General features: G+C 44.4%; 1 protein-coding gene across 1 annotated transcript; it reads right to left on the bottom strand.

Moving 5' to 3' along the window:
- Window positions 1-946: 946 nt before the first annotated feature.
- Window positions 947-11,275, bottom strand: STARD4 (StAR related lipid transfer domain containing 4). Its single transcript, XM_081213383.1, has 6 exons — window positions 11,128-11,275; window positions 7,494-7,611; window positions 6,256-6,305; window positions 5,393-5,519; window positions 4,058-4,172; window positions 947-2,765 (listed from the first exon to the last, which is right to left on the bottom strand). Exons 2-6 carry the CDS (start codon window positions 7,596-7,598, stop codon window positions 2,539-2,541), a joined length of 624 nt encoding a protein of 207 aa, XP_081069509.1. The 5' UTR covers window positions 7,599-7,611; window positions 11,128-11,275; the 3' UTR covers window positions 947-2,538.
- Between the last annotated feature and the right edge of the window lie 4,297 nt (window positions 11,276-15,572).

Genomic DNA, 15,572 nt, shown 5'->3' with positions numbered 1-15,572 from the left:
GAAAATGCAGTGACAACCCAAGAGTCAGCCTCAATTTTGTGCCTTTCAGAGTTTCTGATTTGGATGGGTGATGCTGGAGTGACAGAGCACTGGATAGGATCTGGAAGAATTTCCAGCTGTCCGAGTGTGTCCAGGTTCTGTGCTTTATGTTATGTTTACATTAGATGAGCTGACAGGAAAGACATCTGTGCAGGTCCCCAAAATCTGCGTAGTAACTCCTGAAATCCAACACCAGCTTTTAAGTTGGTGCGTTATGATACGATGGCTCACAATAGGCACATGTGAACTTGTGGTTAGGAAGGAAAGCTCAAAAATATGCTCATGGACTTTTGCACTTCGTTGTCACAATAAAAATACACCAAGTGTCGAAAGTCCACAGCCCCAACAAGATGTTTCCTCCAGATCACCCACACCTGTCACAAAGATGCTATGGGGTGTCAGGCATGGGGCAGGTAGAGAGATGCAGCAGCCAGTGCACAACTGGTAATCTTAAGGTGCGTTCCTGATAGGCAAGTCTTTCTAGTCAATGAACAAACAGCTGATAAGTGCTGGCGTCGAGCCTGCTGGGATTGGCTGTAGGGCTTGAAGTCAGCGCCAAGCAGCTGATTGGCAGCAAGCTCAAGCCCTGTTTGGGTCACCTGATGTCCTAGTGACATCAGGCAATTGACAGGTGGGTGGGACTAGCTGGCCAGAACCAGTTCCCCTAGGCACATGCTTTGCTTTAACCACAGCTAAAAGGCTGGGAAAGATGTTTGTCCAAGACATTGAAGACTCAGTGCTGGCTGAAGCAGACAATGCTGGACTAGGCAGACTAATAATAATAATAATTTATTTCTACCCCACCCATCTGGCTGCACTTCCCCAGCTACTCTGTATAAAGCAGGTTCGTGTGACTGGCAGCGTCATCTTATTTTTTTTTCTTTTTTAAAAAAACCACCACCACCAATATTTTGAACTGAATACTTTAATATACATCTTAAGCATCTTATATAAATAATCTCTCACCAGTTGTAATACAGAACTGCAGCACTATTCCTATATATTATTCCAGCACTAGCACCATCTCAATGACTAGTAGTCATTTCAGTAGAACTGTGGGTCACTTGTACCAGCAAGTGAATTTAAAAAACATCTGTTTAAATAATTGAAGCATATTAACAATTTAAAAAAATAAACATCATCGTGAAGCCTTAAGAAGATTATGCTCGACCAAAGTCTCAAATGAATTCTTTCCTGGCAAGTTAACATAAGAGCAATCTTAAGAAAACAATGTCCTGGAGTATAGGCCTTAGATATTATTAAACTGTTTTTATGGAAAATCTTGATTCAATTCTTAGGTGAACCCAGTCAAAGTTAAGCACTGTTAAGTCCCTCCAATCTCCTATTGAAGGATAATACATTTTACAGATGTTACTAATTGAAACTTGTCACCATGTACTAGTAATAATCAGAGCAGTTTTGCAAATAACCACATGCTTTACTATTTTGTTATCAGTAACAACTACTGCAAACTTTTTGGCTAAAATGGGTGGTATGCAAGTAAGTTTTATACAGAGTAGGTCCATTGAAATTAAAGCTTAAGCAAGGTCCATTAATTTCAGTGGCTCTACTCTGAGTAAGACTCAGTTGCATGCCACCCCAAATAACCAATGACAAAATTACTCTATAAAGCAGTAAAGTATGGAAACAGGAGCACAGAATTCTCTACAGTGCATCAAGCTTTTTAGTTTAAAGATAAAAGATTCTGAACCATCTTTTAGATCAGGATTAGCAAGCAACATAAAGTACATGAAAGCATTAGTATTTCGCATTCATACATTTAGCCCTTGAAAAGAAAAGATGCCAGTGTATTGCTGTTCCCACTCTTACAGGCCGCCGCCTTCAATGTTTACTCAGAAGCAAGTCCTACTGTGCTCAATGAGGCTTCTCCCTAGTAATAACGTTTAGTAAAGCAGTCTTAGTAAATAAAGGGGTTGCTGGATGGCAGAGCTTTCCTATTATTGCCTAGTTTCCTTTAGGGGTGAAATTAGCTAGAGCAGAACATGTTTTCACCCTCCAGTTCTACAGCTTCCCTTTGTGAAAACCAGCATCTTCCATGGGGGTGCTACAAATGTGAGCACTGTGATTTGCATGCTTTGGAGCTACAACCATTCTGGAAATTATGTTGTGTAGGCCAGCCCACAGACTGTATTCCTGCAGGGAAGAGATCCTTTCCCTCAACTTGCTAGAACACTCTGATTTAGAGTTCTGTCCAGAATGTGGTTGTGCGAGTGTCATGGGCTTCTATGTCCACGGCTTGGCTAAGAAGCAACGATGTGCCGAAAGCTTGCCAAGTGAGTTTCATTGAGCTCAGTGGATCTTACTTCAGAGTAAACATGTTTTCAGTTCTTCTGTGCAAATGGGACTACCAGCACCTATAAGGAAAATACTACAGGCCTTCATGCAGGAAGCTTCCAACCTATCCTAAGGTTTTGAGAATTGACTATGAGGTGCAGAATATGATTGCAAGGAACACACAGAGCTTGAGGTCAGCGCAGATTATGCTTTCAGGGTTTTTCTGAGATCAGAATAAAAGTTAGTCAGAGTACTGGCCATAGCCGTGTCCACCGCCGACTGGGGGATCATCCCACGCAAATCTGTCTGGATGAAGCCTATCAACAGGCTGTGTCTAGGATTGTCCTTGAGAGGGAAACAGAACCAGCCACAGGGGTGGTTAAAACCTCGAACATAACCCGGTTTTACTTCACCATAGTCCAGGCTGACACCTGTTTTAAAATAAAACACAGTTGTGGGTTGAACCTCTCAAGTAAAGAGAAGGCACCTAGTTTTATTCCTGAGAAATCTTTTTAAGAATTTTATTACAGCCAGGATCCCAAGGATCCTGTGGGAGAGGTAAGCTTCCTTCTAACAACCCCAAACTCCAGACTCAGGGGATCTAGAGTTTCAGCAGTTTGCTGACAAACCTGAAGAAGATATATGCAGATTTTTTTCAAAAAAGGGAAGTTCCAATATGTAGTCCTTTGTCTTGCCTCTGTTCAAGTTGTGCTTGTGAAGCTGAGGGATTTCTGTCCAAGGCAGTACCTTATAATCATGTGGGGAACGTGTCCATTTCTTGGAACAAGAAATGGTGGGGTCTAGAAGAAGCTACCCAAACCAACCTTCCCCCATCCAGAGAGGGGCAGGATTTGGGGACAAAGTTACCCAAGAACACCTTTTTAAGTTAATGTGCAATATTTACAATATTCTGAATCTGGTCTGAACATGGTAATCTCCCAAGCAAAATCTAGGTCTGGTTCTTTGCTCCCCAAAACAGTTACATAGAAGAGAGAACTGGATTTGGGAGGTTGTGGACAGTGGTGGAGCTTCATGCTCTGGCACTGGGGGGCGGAGAGCAGGCGGGGGCAGGGCTGGTGCGCGTCCTAGGGGTGTGGCGCCCAGCATGGGGGGGGGGGCGCAGCCGCGATGGCACCCCACTGGGATCGCGCGGCCGAGGGCGGTGCGCTCTCCCCGCACTCCTCTTCCTCCGCCAGTGTTTGTGGACTCTTCTTCCTTGGAGGTTTTAAAGCAGAGGTTGGATGGCCATCTGTCATGGATGCTTTAGCTGAGATTCCTGCTTTGCAGGGGGTTGGACTAGATGACCCTTGGGATCTCTTCCAACTCCACGATTCTATGATTTCAGGGCAAGCCAAGCAGCGCCTGCTCAAATTCCGCATTTTAGGCAGTCAGGAATGGCCCAGGGTTCGGGTTCAACCTGTCAATCCTCATCTCAGGCCAAGTGCAGCTGACTCACCAGGAAATGCAAGTTAGCAATCGTATTCATTCTACTTTCCTTTGCACTAAGTGACTTTTGTATAGTACTTTTGATCTGCCAAGCGACAGACAGGATGTCCTCCTTCGTGGCGCTAGTTTATTTCTAATTTTAGCTTTGAGGAAGTGGGTGTCAAACCAATAATCTGTTGCAAACAGCAGCACGAATGTACACAGATTTGATTTCTACAGGTTTCGGTGTGCTTTAGACAGCAAGATTAGAAGATAGAAGAGGTTTAATTAGAATTACCGCATGACAGAATCCCGTCTTCGTAGTCTGCTGTGCAGGAGAAGTCAACAAACTCTCTGGGAGAAATGATGTTCCACAACTGGCCAGCTGTGGTGTACCGCATAATACAACAGTTCTGCAGTGCAATTACAAAATGCCCATTTAGGTAGTATTCATTTGTAGAAACTTAGTGTTTCTAGCTATGCCAAGCAATATGGAGACTGTGTTGAAGGGTCAAACTAGATGAGACCAGAAATAAATCACGACATTTCCATCTTTTTAAGCTCTCCAGCAGCAGCTCCACTCCCTACTCCAATTTGGATCAGGCCTGTGACATTGCGGGTTGTGGTTAGAGGGCTGTCTCTTGAATGTGAAGAGATGCAGCTGCCATCTCTTGATATGACTCAGGACTCTATGTAGCTGAATTCTTTTAAGTTTAAAGAGACAAGAGACTTAACCAGTGTACCCCCACTTTAAAAAAATCCATCTACAGGCCTAATATGGATTTAATTGACTGCCTGACTCAAATAATGAACTATACAGATATCTCTTACTTGAAGAAACAATCAGGTTTTCCTACAAGTGCTCCTGATTATTCCAACACGCTGAGATGAATCATCAGTCTTGTCTTAAATTATAAACATCTTTAAGAAAGCTAGGAACAGATTCTTAATAGGAGTTAAATTCACTAGAAACAGTAAGCTTAAAGCTACACACATCAGAATGAAAGGTGCCTGGCAAAATGTAAATAGCCAGAACTGGTGTAGAATCTACAGGCTTTTTTTAAAAAAAAAAAGGTGTTTGCCTGTGTTTCAGGATTCATTAAGATGCTGTGCTGAAACCAGGACAGTTGTGCTGAAGGTCACTTCTTGGCCAAGAAAAGAGACTTTGGACATCAAAAGAAAATAGGTTTTAAATTAAAGACTGAGAGCATGATGCAGCCAAAGGTTAAGAGTTTAAATCTATCACAATGGGATTAACTTTCCCACTGAAGCCAACTGTTTCTGGATAGTTCAAATTTAGTTGGAAGTTATATCGGAATTAATGCTCAAAACAGCTTGGATATGGTTGTATTTGTACGTCCTAGTTTTCAGCTACTCAAAATGAGGCGCTTTCTTGAAAACTGCAAAAGCTATTTTGTTCACTTCGGATTTTTTATACATCACAGGTTCTACCACTGCCAACAAGAAGGTTAAAGTGTCACTCAAAGCACAAGGTATGAAGTGTGGATATATGCAAGTAGAGAAGCTCCCTTCATGCTGACTGTAAAACTTTAACTTGCATTGCAACTGCTGTGCCAAATGAAAAGCATGCAAGTAGAACTTCTGGTTGTGTGATAAATGGGTGACGCATTACCTCTTCAAACTCATCAACAATATCCATCGAGGTCATCAGACTATCCCAGTAGAGTCGATAGGGTCCAGGGCGTATGTGATCTACTATTCTGTTGGCAACATCCTCCACAATCCCTTGTGCTTTGTAGCTACAGAATCAGATTTAATACAATGATGCTTAGAAAATGTCAAAGCGCCTAGCAACTTTCCACCAGTTTAAAGTAACTATATATGGGTCATGCACGTGCCAATATCTCTTTTATTTTCCATCAGGATCTAGGGGTCTTAGGAATGTTAAATTTCATCCATTATGCCTCAGATTACGCAATCCCCTTGTGCCAAAGCAAAAAGTTATTTTCTATGATCTTTGAAGGTGGGGATGGAGGCACACCATGTTGGATTTCATTCAGTCAGTCTGAGGCGGAAGAAAGAGGAGATCTGCCAAAGGTTTTTTAATGAGAACTCCCTAAAAGGAAAGCTACAACAGGACCTACTCAGCCTCAGAGAACAGCAAGAACTGTCTACAAATGAAATAACCATTTTTATAACAAACAAAATGCAATTGAGAGGAGGATGCTTAGCACCAGAGGCATTATGTACACAAATGCATAGGTGACGGTTTCACGTTTATATTCCACAAAGCACTCAAAGCCACCCACACCCACTGTGCATTTTTTTCTTTTACTGTATGTCCATGGTAGATGCAGAGAAACTATCCTGAAATGAAGTATGATACAGCAACGATGGCTGGAGGGCACAATGTATTGGGGAGTGGCCCACTTCTGCTCTAATATGGCCAGATTCTTCCTCTCAGAAACAGTCCCCTCCCTTGCTACTGGAAATTATATTTATGAAAGAATTCATCTCCTCTGTAAGTTAACTTACAGGTATCCATTGAATTCTTCAGATGGCTTACGCCAAACTGTCGTATCTTTCTGCAGAAAAAAAAGATCACAATATTTGTACTTTATTAAAAATGACTCAATCACTTCACACCTCTGAATGTACAAATATAATGACAGAATCGAGAACTACACAGACCACCGAGGGAACTTTTCAAATATAGTGCATCTTTTACCAACCTGTTCATCAGTACACACATTTTAATTCAACTGTAGTTTTTTAAAATATATATATATGCATGCAATAAATTGTCATGTAAATTCTTCTGGTGAATGAGGAGAAAAACCAACACCCAAATATAGCATTAAATCAATAAATGTGAGAACACATCCTCTATGAACTACGGCCATTCATATCATCCCATGCCTCTTTAAAAAAATGTTTCAAAAGAAAAACTCTGAGAACTAAATTTGACAAATCACACATCAAAAAGACTCCCTATCACAACATCAAATTTTAACTGGGTTGCCTTGGCATTGTGTAGGCATCACAACTGACACAATTGCTGAAAATTTTAAGTTAATTTTGTGTTAATCTGATAGTATAAAAAAACTGATTTAGTGTCAATCTAGATATGATGAGCTTTGATGAGTATCACTATAGCCTTGGGCGAAAGTATATTATGCTTGTGCCAGCATTTGCACATGCAGTTAAGTAATGAGACAGCACTGTCAGATGGAAATAAGAACAAGCTTTCCCCAAACCATACACAGTAAATAAACACATGAGGGAAAAGGGGGACAGGTTGCCATGTCCCACCTGCTTTAATGAACCAGCACTACACACTTCCAAAAGTTTTGAGAGCCAAAGTCTGAAGCAGGGAGCCTCTTCTACTGATGGAGGTTCATGGGTGTAGCCAGAGGGGGCAGCTGCCCCCTCCAAATCAATAAAAATTGATAAAAACACATAGATAACTGAGGTTCTGTCTCCCTGTAACAAAAGGACTGCCCTCCCACCAACCAAAATCCTGTGTGACCTCTAGCTTGTGGAAAGGTAGAAAAAAGAGGAAAGTGACCTTAATCTCCTTGTGTGATTTTCATCACTCAAAGAAACAAAACACCGAATCAGGGCTCTGAAATCTACCCACTCAAATGTACGGTACTTCACATTATCATCGCACCATATAGGCCCACCTAAAACACAAAAGTAGAATATAAATCACCCTACTCATTTATTAACAAAAGAAAAGAATTTGGAAAGGCAACGACTTGGTAACGTACTGTTTTCTTAATAAGTCTCCATTCATCATCTTCAACATTGTAGTACCGGATGACCTCATTTTTTAGCTTTGTAGCCACAGAAACTACATCAGGAAAGTCTGCCATTCTCTTCTGTCTTCTGCAGAAAATCAGGATGTAAAAAAACAAAAGGCGGTGATTTACTGTTCCTTCTCAGTTTCCTGTTTGCCGTTAACACTATAATAATCATACAAGTCTCAATTTCTCTCTAAATTGCACAGCTGTATGATTCAGGATCATCTGGAGTAAGCAGCAAGTGTTTTTCTCAACAAAGCAGAAGCAATATATTATTGCAGTGCCCAACAATTAAAATGCACACATTCCAAGATGTGTTGCAAGTACTGCCAATCTCCTTCTTGGAAGAAGCTCTGAATACCAAACAATCTTAACAAGTGAGAAAGTGACCTTTGAAAGGCTGTGGTGGTTAAGGATCACACAGGTTGAACATGGAGCTTGGGACTCTGGTGCTAAGATTTCTAGAGAATACGCATAGCTGTCAACCGTCCCTTATTTGGCGGGAAACTCCCTTATCCCAGCACCGTGTCCCGCTGCTGTCCCATATTGATGATGTCCCTTAAATTTCCTGGGTTTCAAAGGAAGCAGCTCCTCTCCCTCCCTGCTGGCCAGGGAGGAGGGACGCTCCAACTGTGTTGCTTGACTGCGTTGCTCACCCAATAAGGAGTCTAAGAACGACTGGGGGGTGGAGCTTGCATGCCTTGTGCCAATCAAATCGGCCGCGTTGCCTAGGGACTCGCTTTTGCTCAGCGCTTCCCAGCGGAGAGGTGACTGTGGTTTTCCTTGCTGCTTCCCCTTTGCTGGGTTGCTGCGCTGTGGGAACCACCGCTTGAGGCTTTGTTTGGCTGCTGGCTGGGCTTTCTGCCTTTGGCTCGGAGGGGCTCAGAAGTTGAACATACCTGTGCCCGGAAAATCCCTTATTTTGGCTGCTGATCCATTATTTTCGAGGCTGCCGGTCCCTTATTTTCAAATCTGTAAGTTGACAGCTATGAGTATATGCTTAAACTGCTCCATGGCTCCAGGTTGGCATGAGCCTCTGTGACATCAGGGAAGGTAAGCAAATGACATTCAGAGGGGTTGTGTGGCTCATGCCAGCACAGGCCACCTACAAGATCAGATATTAGTGCCAAAAACACAAAGAAGCTCAAGAGAAGACTATGAAAAGAGGCACAGGAGGACTGGCAAATGAGAGAGTCAGTTGGACAAAAACAGAACCTAACATTACCCCACAGATGTCTCCATTAACATAACAACCTGTTAAAATGGAGACTGAAGTGTCTCCTATTATACCATTGAGTAAAACTGCTTCACATACAATTATTCCAGTGATGGGTTTCACTTCTGTGTGTACAACCACTATCTATATGTCACACTCATGATAAGCACCCATCTGTTTCGCCATGTGCATGCTCATCATATATGACTGCACACATTTTCCTACATGGATTTATTTCTCTGCAGGAAACCACTGTGGGTGAAGGGGTTGTTACTTTCACAACAAGTGGCAGATTGCTTAAATTAAACGCTTGTTCTCAAAAGAGAAATGAAACCTTCACTGAAAGGAGAAGCAGTACAAATATAGACTGAATATTTTAAAAGTACAGTGGTACCTCAGGTTACATACGCTTCAGGTTACAGACTCCGCTAACCCAGAAATAGTACCTCGGGTTAAGAACTTTGCTTCAGGATGAGAACAGAAATCATGCAGCAGTGGGAGCTTCAGGTGGTGCTTCAGGTTAAGAACAGTTTCAGGTTAAGAACAGGCCTCAAGAACGAATTAAGCTCTTAACCTAAGGTACCACTGTATACATTTTTAAGGATGGCCATTAAGATGCCATTTTCAGTTTCAATAAGTGCATGCATTAAAATATTGTTTTTATAATATCTGATGCCTGATTAACTGAGAGGCACATTTGTAGTTGACTGAACCTTTAAAATAAAATAAACTAGCATGCCAAAAGCATCTGGAGCACCACAGGTTTCCTATCCCAGCTCTAATGACTCATCCAGCTGGTAACTTCTAGTAGCCAGGATTTATGTTCCAGGGGGCAGAACCCAGCTATCTGCAATGCAATTGGTTGGTTAGTTAGTTATTTTTTATTTATTTGCTTGATTGGGGAAGGGGCAGCTGCCTCCCCCCTCCCTTTGGCTAAACTATGGCAGGTGACCAACAGGGCCAAAGAGGCATTTATGCACAATGTGTAGCTGCCAAAAAACAAGTCCGAATGTTTATTATTTAGAAGCACCTGTGACCTACTTTTATACGACTATGCAAATGGGTCTTAATTAAATGTGCTGTTTGTTCCCATCCCATTATCTCTCTCACAGACAGATAATAAGGTGCTTGGCCAACCATAACAGCTGAGGCTTCTGTGCCAGCTCCCTAACAGACATCCACTTATGAAAGCAGGTGCCGCGCTCAGAGCAAAGAGATGAAACTATTTGCTCCTGCCCTGCCTCTCCTTGGCAAGTGGGTAAAAAACCCACAACAGACTCATCTGAGATGAGTAATGCCCCATTATCCTTTTAATCCAGAATACTGAGTAATGCCCCACATTCTTCTACTCCAGAATAAAAAGTAAGGCGGCATATCCTTTCACTCCAGAATAACCTGAATGCCACTGTGATGATATGTATGCATCAGCCAAGATCTGCAGAGTAAGGTAAAGGTAAAGGTACCCCTGCCCGTACGGGCCAGTCGTGTCCGACTCTAGGGTTGCGCGCCCATCTCACTTAAGAGGCCGGGGGCCAGTGCTGTCCGGAGACACTTCCGGGTCACGTGGCCAGCGTGACAAAGCTGCTCTGGCGAGCCAGCACCAGCGCAACGCACGGAAACACTGTTTACCTTGCCGCTATAAAGCGGTACCTATTTATCTACTTGCACTTAGGCATGCTTTCCAACTGCTAGGTGGGCAGGAGCTGGGACCGAAAGACGGGAGCTCACCCCGCCGCAGGGATTCGAACCGCCGACCATGCGATCGGCAAGTCCTAGGCACTGAGGTTTTACCCACAGCGCCACCCGCGTCCTGCAGAGACCTGGGTTCAAATCCCTACGCCTCCATCTATAATCACTGGGCCAGTCACTGTCTATCAACTTCACACCAGATATTCTCCTCCTGAGGATAAAACGGGGAGTGGGGAGGAGCACATACGCCACCAGTGAGCTCGTTGGAGGCAGGCTGAGATATAAATGCAGTAGGATACCAATGAATTCGATACATAAACAAACATGCTGCCTGTCCTCGGGTTCATGGGGGGGGGGATTTCAATCGGCCCACTGCTTTCAAATCTGAACATCCAATGTTATAGGTTTGCGCGGGGCGAACGGTTTTCTTCGCGTTCCCCGTTTCCACAAGCCCGGGCTCGTTTCCACACGTGAGGCTCAGAATGCGGGCACGTGAAAACGTAACGTGTGAAAACGGCACACTTTTTCGGGTACCGAGAATTAGCCGCCCGTGGGCGAAGCGAGAGATGCTCACGGGCGAGAGGCTCACGCGCGGAAAGTCAGGGATGCATCTCCACGGGTGACCCAAGCAAGAGAGCATCTCTCGGTGCGTCCGGCCCGCTTCCCCTGGCGGGCAAAAGGGTCGCGTACGCTTACCAGGATCCCGGGCTGCGAGGAGCGACGGTTCGGCGCCCCGTCGAAGGTCCCCCGGACTCCGGCCACGCGCGACCCGCTCCTTCTTCCCCCAGCTCTGCTTCTGTTCCTTCTGCTGCGCTCACCCGGTCCAGCAGCTCATGCCGCTGGGCCAATCAGCGCTCAGCCGGCATCCCCGTCGCAGCCAATCGCAGCGCGCCCGTCTTTTCTCACCTCTCCTTCCCCCGCCCACCGTTTCGCCTCCCAACCCGCCGTCGGTATCGATCTCCCTATGCAAAATTCATAGCCCTTAAACCACGCCCCCAACTGTCCGCCCCTCTCTCTCTTCCCAAAACGGATGACAGGCGGACCGTGCTCATTGGGCACATGGCTGGAGGGAGGCGGGGTGAAGCGCGGGGATTGGCTGACGTGCATGTGGAGTGACAAAACGGCGGGGGCGCGGAGAGAGAGATCAGCAAAGAGAATTTTGCTGCGCCTGAGAGAGGCTTTTGCCGCGTTTGTTGTGGCAGGAATTTTTCTGGACCGAAGTCCGGCTCATCTGGTGCAAAAACAGCACCTGAGTGTGCGGTCCAGGAAAGCTGCCTTGTTGTGGCATAATAATAAGTTGGTTGGTCTTAATGGTGCCACCAGATTCTTTGATGTTTTGGTTGCAACAGACTAACAGGACCCATCCCAGTCTTAGGAGTGTGAATGTAAAAGTGGAGTGACAGGAAAGAATTAAGAGGGTGGAAGGCTTTCCAGAAAACGTCTGGCCATTTGACATATAGGAATACTAAACACTCAAGCACTTAATATAATACATTCTGCTATGATGTAATCACATATTTCATACCCTCCAACATTTTTCCAATGAAAATAGGGATTTCCTATTCAACAACAACAACAACAACAACAATTTTATTATTTATAACCTGCCCATCTGACTGGGTCGCCCCAGCCACTCCAGGCTGCTTCCAACATACATATATAAAATGATCACCATTCTCAATTTATTATTTATACTCCTCCCATGAACTGCAAGAAGATTAAACCTATCCATTCTGAAGGAAATGAGAACAGAAGACTCCCTGGAAAAGACCCTGATGCTGGGAAAGATTGAGGGCACAAGGAGAAGGGGACGACAGAGGACGAGATGGTTGGACAGTGTTCTTGAAACTACAAACATGAGTTTGACCAAACTGCGGGTGGTAGTGGAAGACAGGAGTGCTTGGCGTGCTCTGGTCCATGGGGTCACAAAGAGTCAGACATGACTAAACGACTAAACAACAACACCACACCCTTCAGGCTGAGTTTCTCCAATCAATCTGGGTAGCTCCCAATAGAACATTAAAAACACGATAAAACATTAAACATTAAAACACTTCCCTATACAGGGCTGCCTTCAGATGTCTTCTAAAGTTTGTATAGTTACTTAAGGATGTCCTAAGGAAAAGCGGGACATTCCGGGATTAAATCAGAAACTGGGCCAGCTTCTGTAAATCTGGGACTGTCCATGGAAAAGAGGGACACTTGGAAGGTCTGATACCTGGCTTTCTTAAAACGATGGAATCTCATAGAGCTTTGATAATATTTATTATCAGAGTTTCTATCATGCCTAAAATAATAAGCATTTCAAGAAGAGTGAAGTTTATGTCGCATCTATAACACAAACGGAGAAAACACTGTAAAATCAGACCATACTTTAAACTCTCTTGGATTTCAGCTGCAATTAAAAGAAACACTTTAAAAAAGATCAAAAACTTAAGTTGCAATCCTATGCATACTTATATAGAAGTAAATCTCACTGAACACAGTAGATCTTACTTTTGAGTCAACAGGCTTGTCCTCTGAGGTTGCCGCTTACTGGCCTGGCATCTGCCCCTAATGGGCATATTTAACAGGTGATACTTATCTTAGAATGAAGACAGTGATCAGGAAAGCTTCAAAAATTGAATTTGGGCTGCCGGGCAATGTTAAGAACACCAAATTAAAAATATGGTTACTTTAATTTGTCTCTTCTCAAAATGTCCTTAAGAATAGCTTTTCTAAACCAAGAATCATTTTGTAAGTCTAAAGATTTACTGAAGGTCAGGTTTCTTAAGCTCTCTGCCTTGCAAACTGATCAATAATGATGAACAATTAGAAAGATGGCTGCCACATTTTTCTTTTCTCCCGCTCTGCAATTTTCTGTACTGTTAACCAAGCTATCCATCTTCATGTAAAAATCAATAAGGTTTTAAAAGAAAATAAGATAATTAAACCCATATACATGCACTGTGCAAGATGAAGTTGCCTTTGGCAAGCTGACATCAGAAAGCCCTCAGACTATACAGCTGCAGAAACAACAAGTGTGGCATAGTCAATAGTGTTGGAGAAGCGCTGAGGATGTTGGGGAAAAGCACCAAGGCAAAAGCCAGCTCCAGATGGCTGGAATGCAAAACAGGATGTTGTGTTTTGCAGATGTACTGTTGGAGAAAAGGTGGAGCCTATTCTCTGTACTGAGCACCGGATGTTAGCCCAGAGTGTCATGTGACCTGTGCTGGAAGTACAGGGGAGGAGTCGAGTCTTCTTCTGATGGAGTCTGAAGGGAACAGTCACATTTCTATGTACTGCTGAGTGACAGGAATAAACATGTAGAAAGGACTCCTGTCTGTCTCATTTCTCCTCCCTGGGAGAATGCAGGGAGAGAGGAGAGAGAAGCAGAGAAGCAGAGGGTGTGTTCTATCTCACGTCTAATGAGAAGAATTGCCGGGTTTGTTTACCTAGCCTGCCGGGAGGTCGCAGACGGAAGGTAGACACAGTATCTCGCTCAATTACCTCGGGGGAGGCCAGGTACCTCTGCCTGTGAGCCAAGATACTAACATATGGTAGCAGAGGATGGTTGCGATTCATCGACCTCTGCATGAGAGGCTGGTGGAATGTCCTCCTCTGCTCCAAGGGAGAAGGCAAGCGTCTGACAGAAGCCAGAAGCTGAACAGACCCAGAGGAAAGTGTTTCCAAGCAACGGAGATCAAGGTATGCTGCTGCATTTCGGGCTAAAAGTGTGAACGCAGGTTGATTAATTCCCTGGTTCATGGGAGCTCTGCGTTTGAAAAACAAAAGCTCCGGAAGGAAAGGCCTGCAGCTCAGAGGCTGAAGCCTGCATTCCACAAATTCCTGTGGTTTAAGATAAGAAGTCCTGAATGCACTCTTGCTAAGTAACGATAGTGGAAAGTTACTGGCATAAGAGGCTGGATTGTGAGCCTGGGAAAGCGAAACAAAGCCATAGAGTGTTTTGGCTACAAAGTTTACGTGCTCTTGGAGAAGGGACTTTCCATAGCAGCCAGCGTTTAGCCGCCAGGTGCAAAGAGCGTAAACAGATTGCAGTCTGAATGAGAAAGGAAAAAACAACTGTTGGATTTTACAGCTTGAGTGACAGTGTGAGCCAGAGGCTTGGCTTCAAGATGGATGCCAAGAAAGGGGGAGCTCTGCCTTGCCCACCTCCCTTAACCAATGACAATTATTCATCTTGGTCTGTGAAGATGAAGGCCCTGCTGCAGAATCAGAGGCTTTTTGATGTAATTGAAAACCCCATCCCTGCAGCACCAACCAGAGGTTGGGAATCACAGAACGTGAGGGCCCGGACTGCTATAATACTGTGTGTCTCAGATGAGCAGTTGGTGCATATCCAGCATTTAGAAAATGCGAAAGAGGTTTGGGACACGCTGCGTACAACGCATCAGAGAGATGCTGGTTCTTCAGCGTTGTTGTATTTTGAGAAGTTGACCAATCTGAGACTAGCGCCTGGTGGTGATGTTCAAGCGCACCTGACAGAGATGAAGTTTCTGCGTCAACAGATGGTGGAACGCAATTTCCGTCTTCAGGAGGAAGTGTTTTGCTTCATGATGATAAACAGCCTTAATCGCACCTACAAGGTTGTTGCCAGTCAGCTTGGTTCCCTACCGGCCGCGCAGCTAACCGCGGAAAGAGTGTGTGCTGTGGTCCTGAACGAACACGACAGACTTGCTGCACTGGAAGTGAAGGACAGGGGGAGGATAGAACAGAGTTCGAATCTTCCCACTGCTGAATCTACTGGAGAGCGTGGAGTAGCATTGAGTGCTGTCCGATGCCACAATTGTGGACAGACTGGGCATCTACAGCGAAGCTGTAGAAAGCCACACCAGTCAAAAGGAGCGAAGAGCAGCTCTACGAAGCCTGAGGCGTCAGGCAAAAGCCGTACCAAGTGCCAGGTGAAACCTGCAAAGGCTATGATGGCGAAAGGAACCACACCAGATGTTGGGAACGCTTTTATAATCGACACTGGATGTACAAAACATTTATGCCCGCACAGACAACTGTTTTCGACGTTGAAGAAGCAAAGCTTCGCTGTGAAACAAGCCAACGGTCAGGAGTTGGAAGCGACCGGAATTGGGACTGTGTATCTTGAGAGTCTGAACTTGACTATAAGCGATGTTTACCTGGTTCCAGAA

The sequence above is a fragment of the Podarcis bocagei genome, assembly GCF_964188305.1.
Source record: "Podarcis bocagei genome assembly, chromosome: 11".
Classification (NCBI taxonomy): Eukaryota; Metazoa; Chordata; class Lepidosauria; order Squamata; family Lacertidae; genus Podarcis; species Podarcis bocagei.
This window is presented reverse-complemented; position numbering and strand designations above follow the sequence as displayed.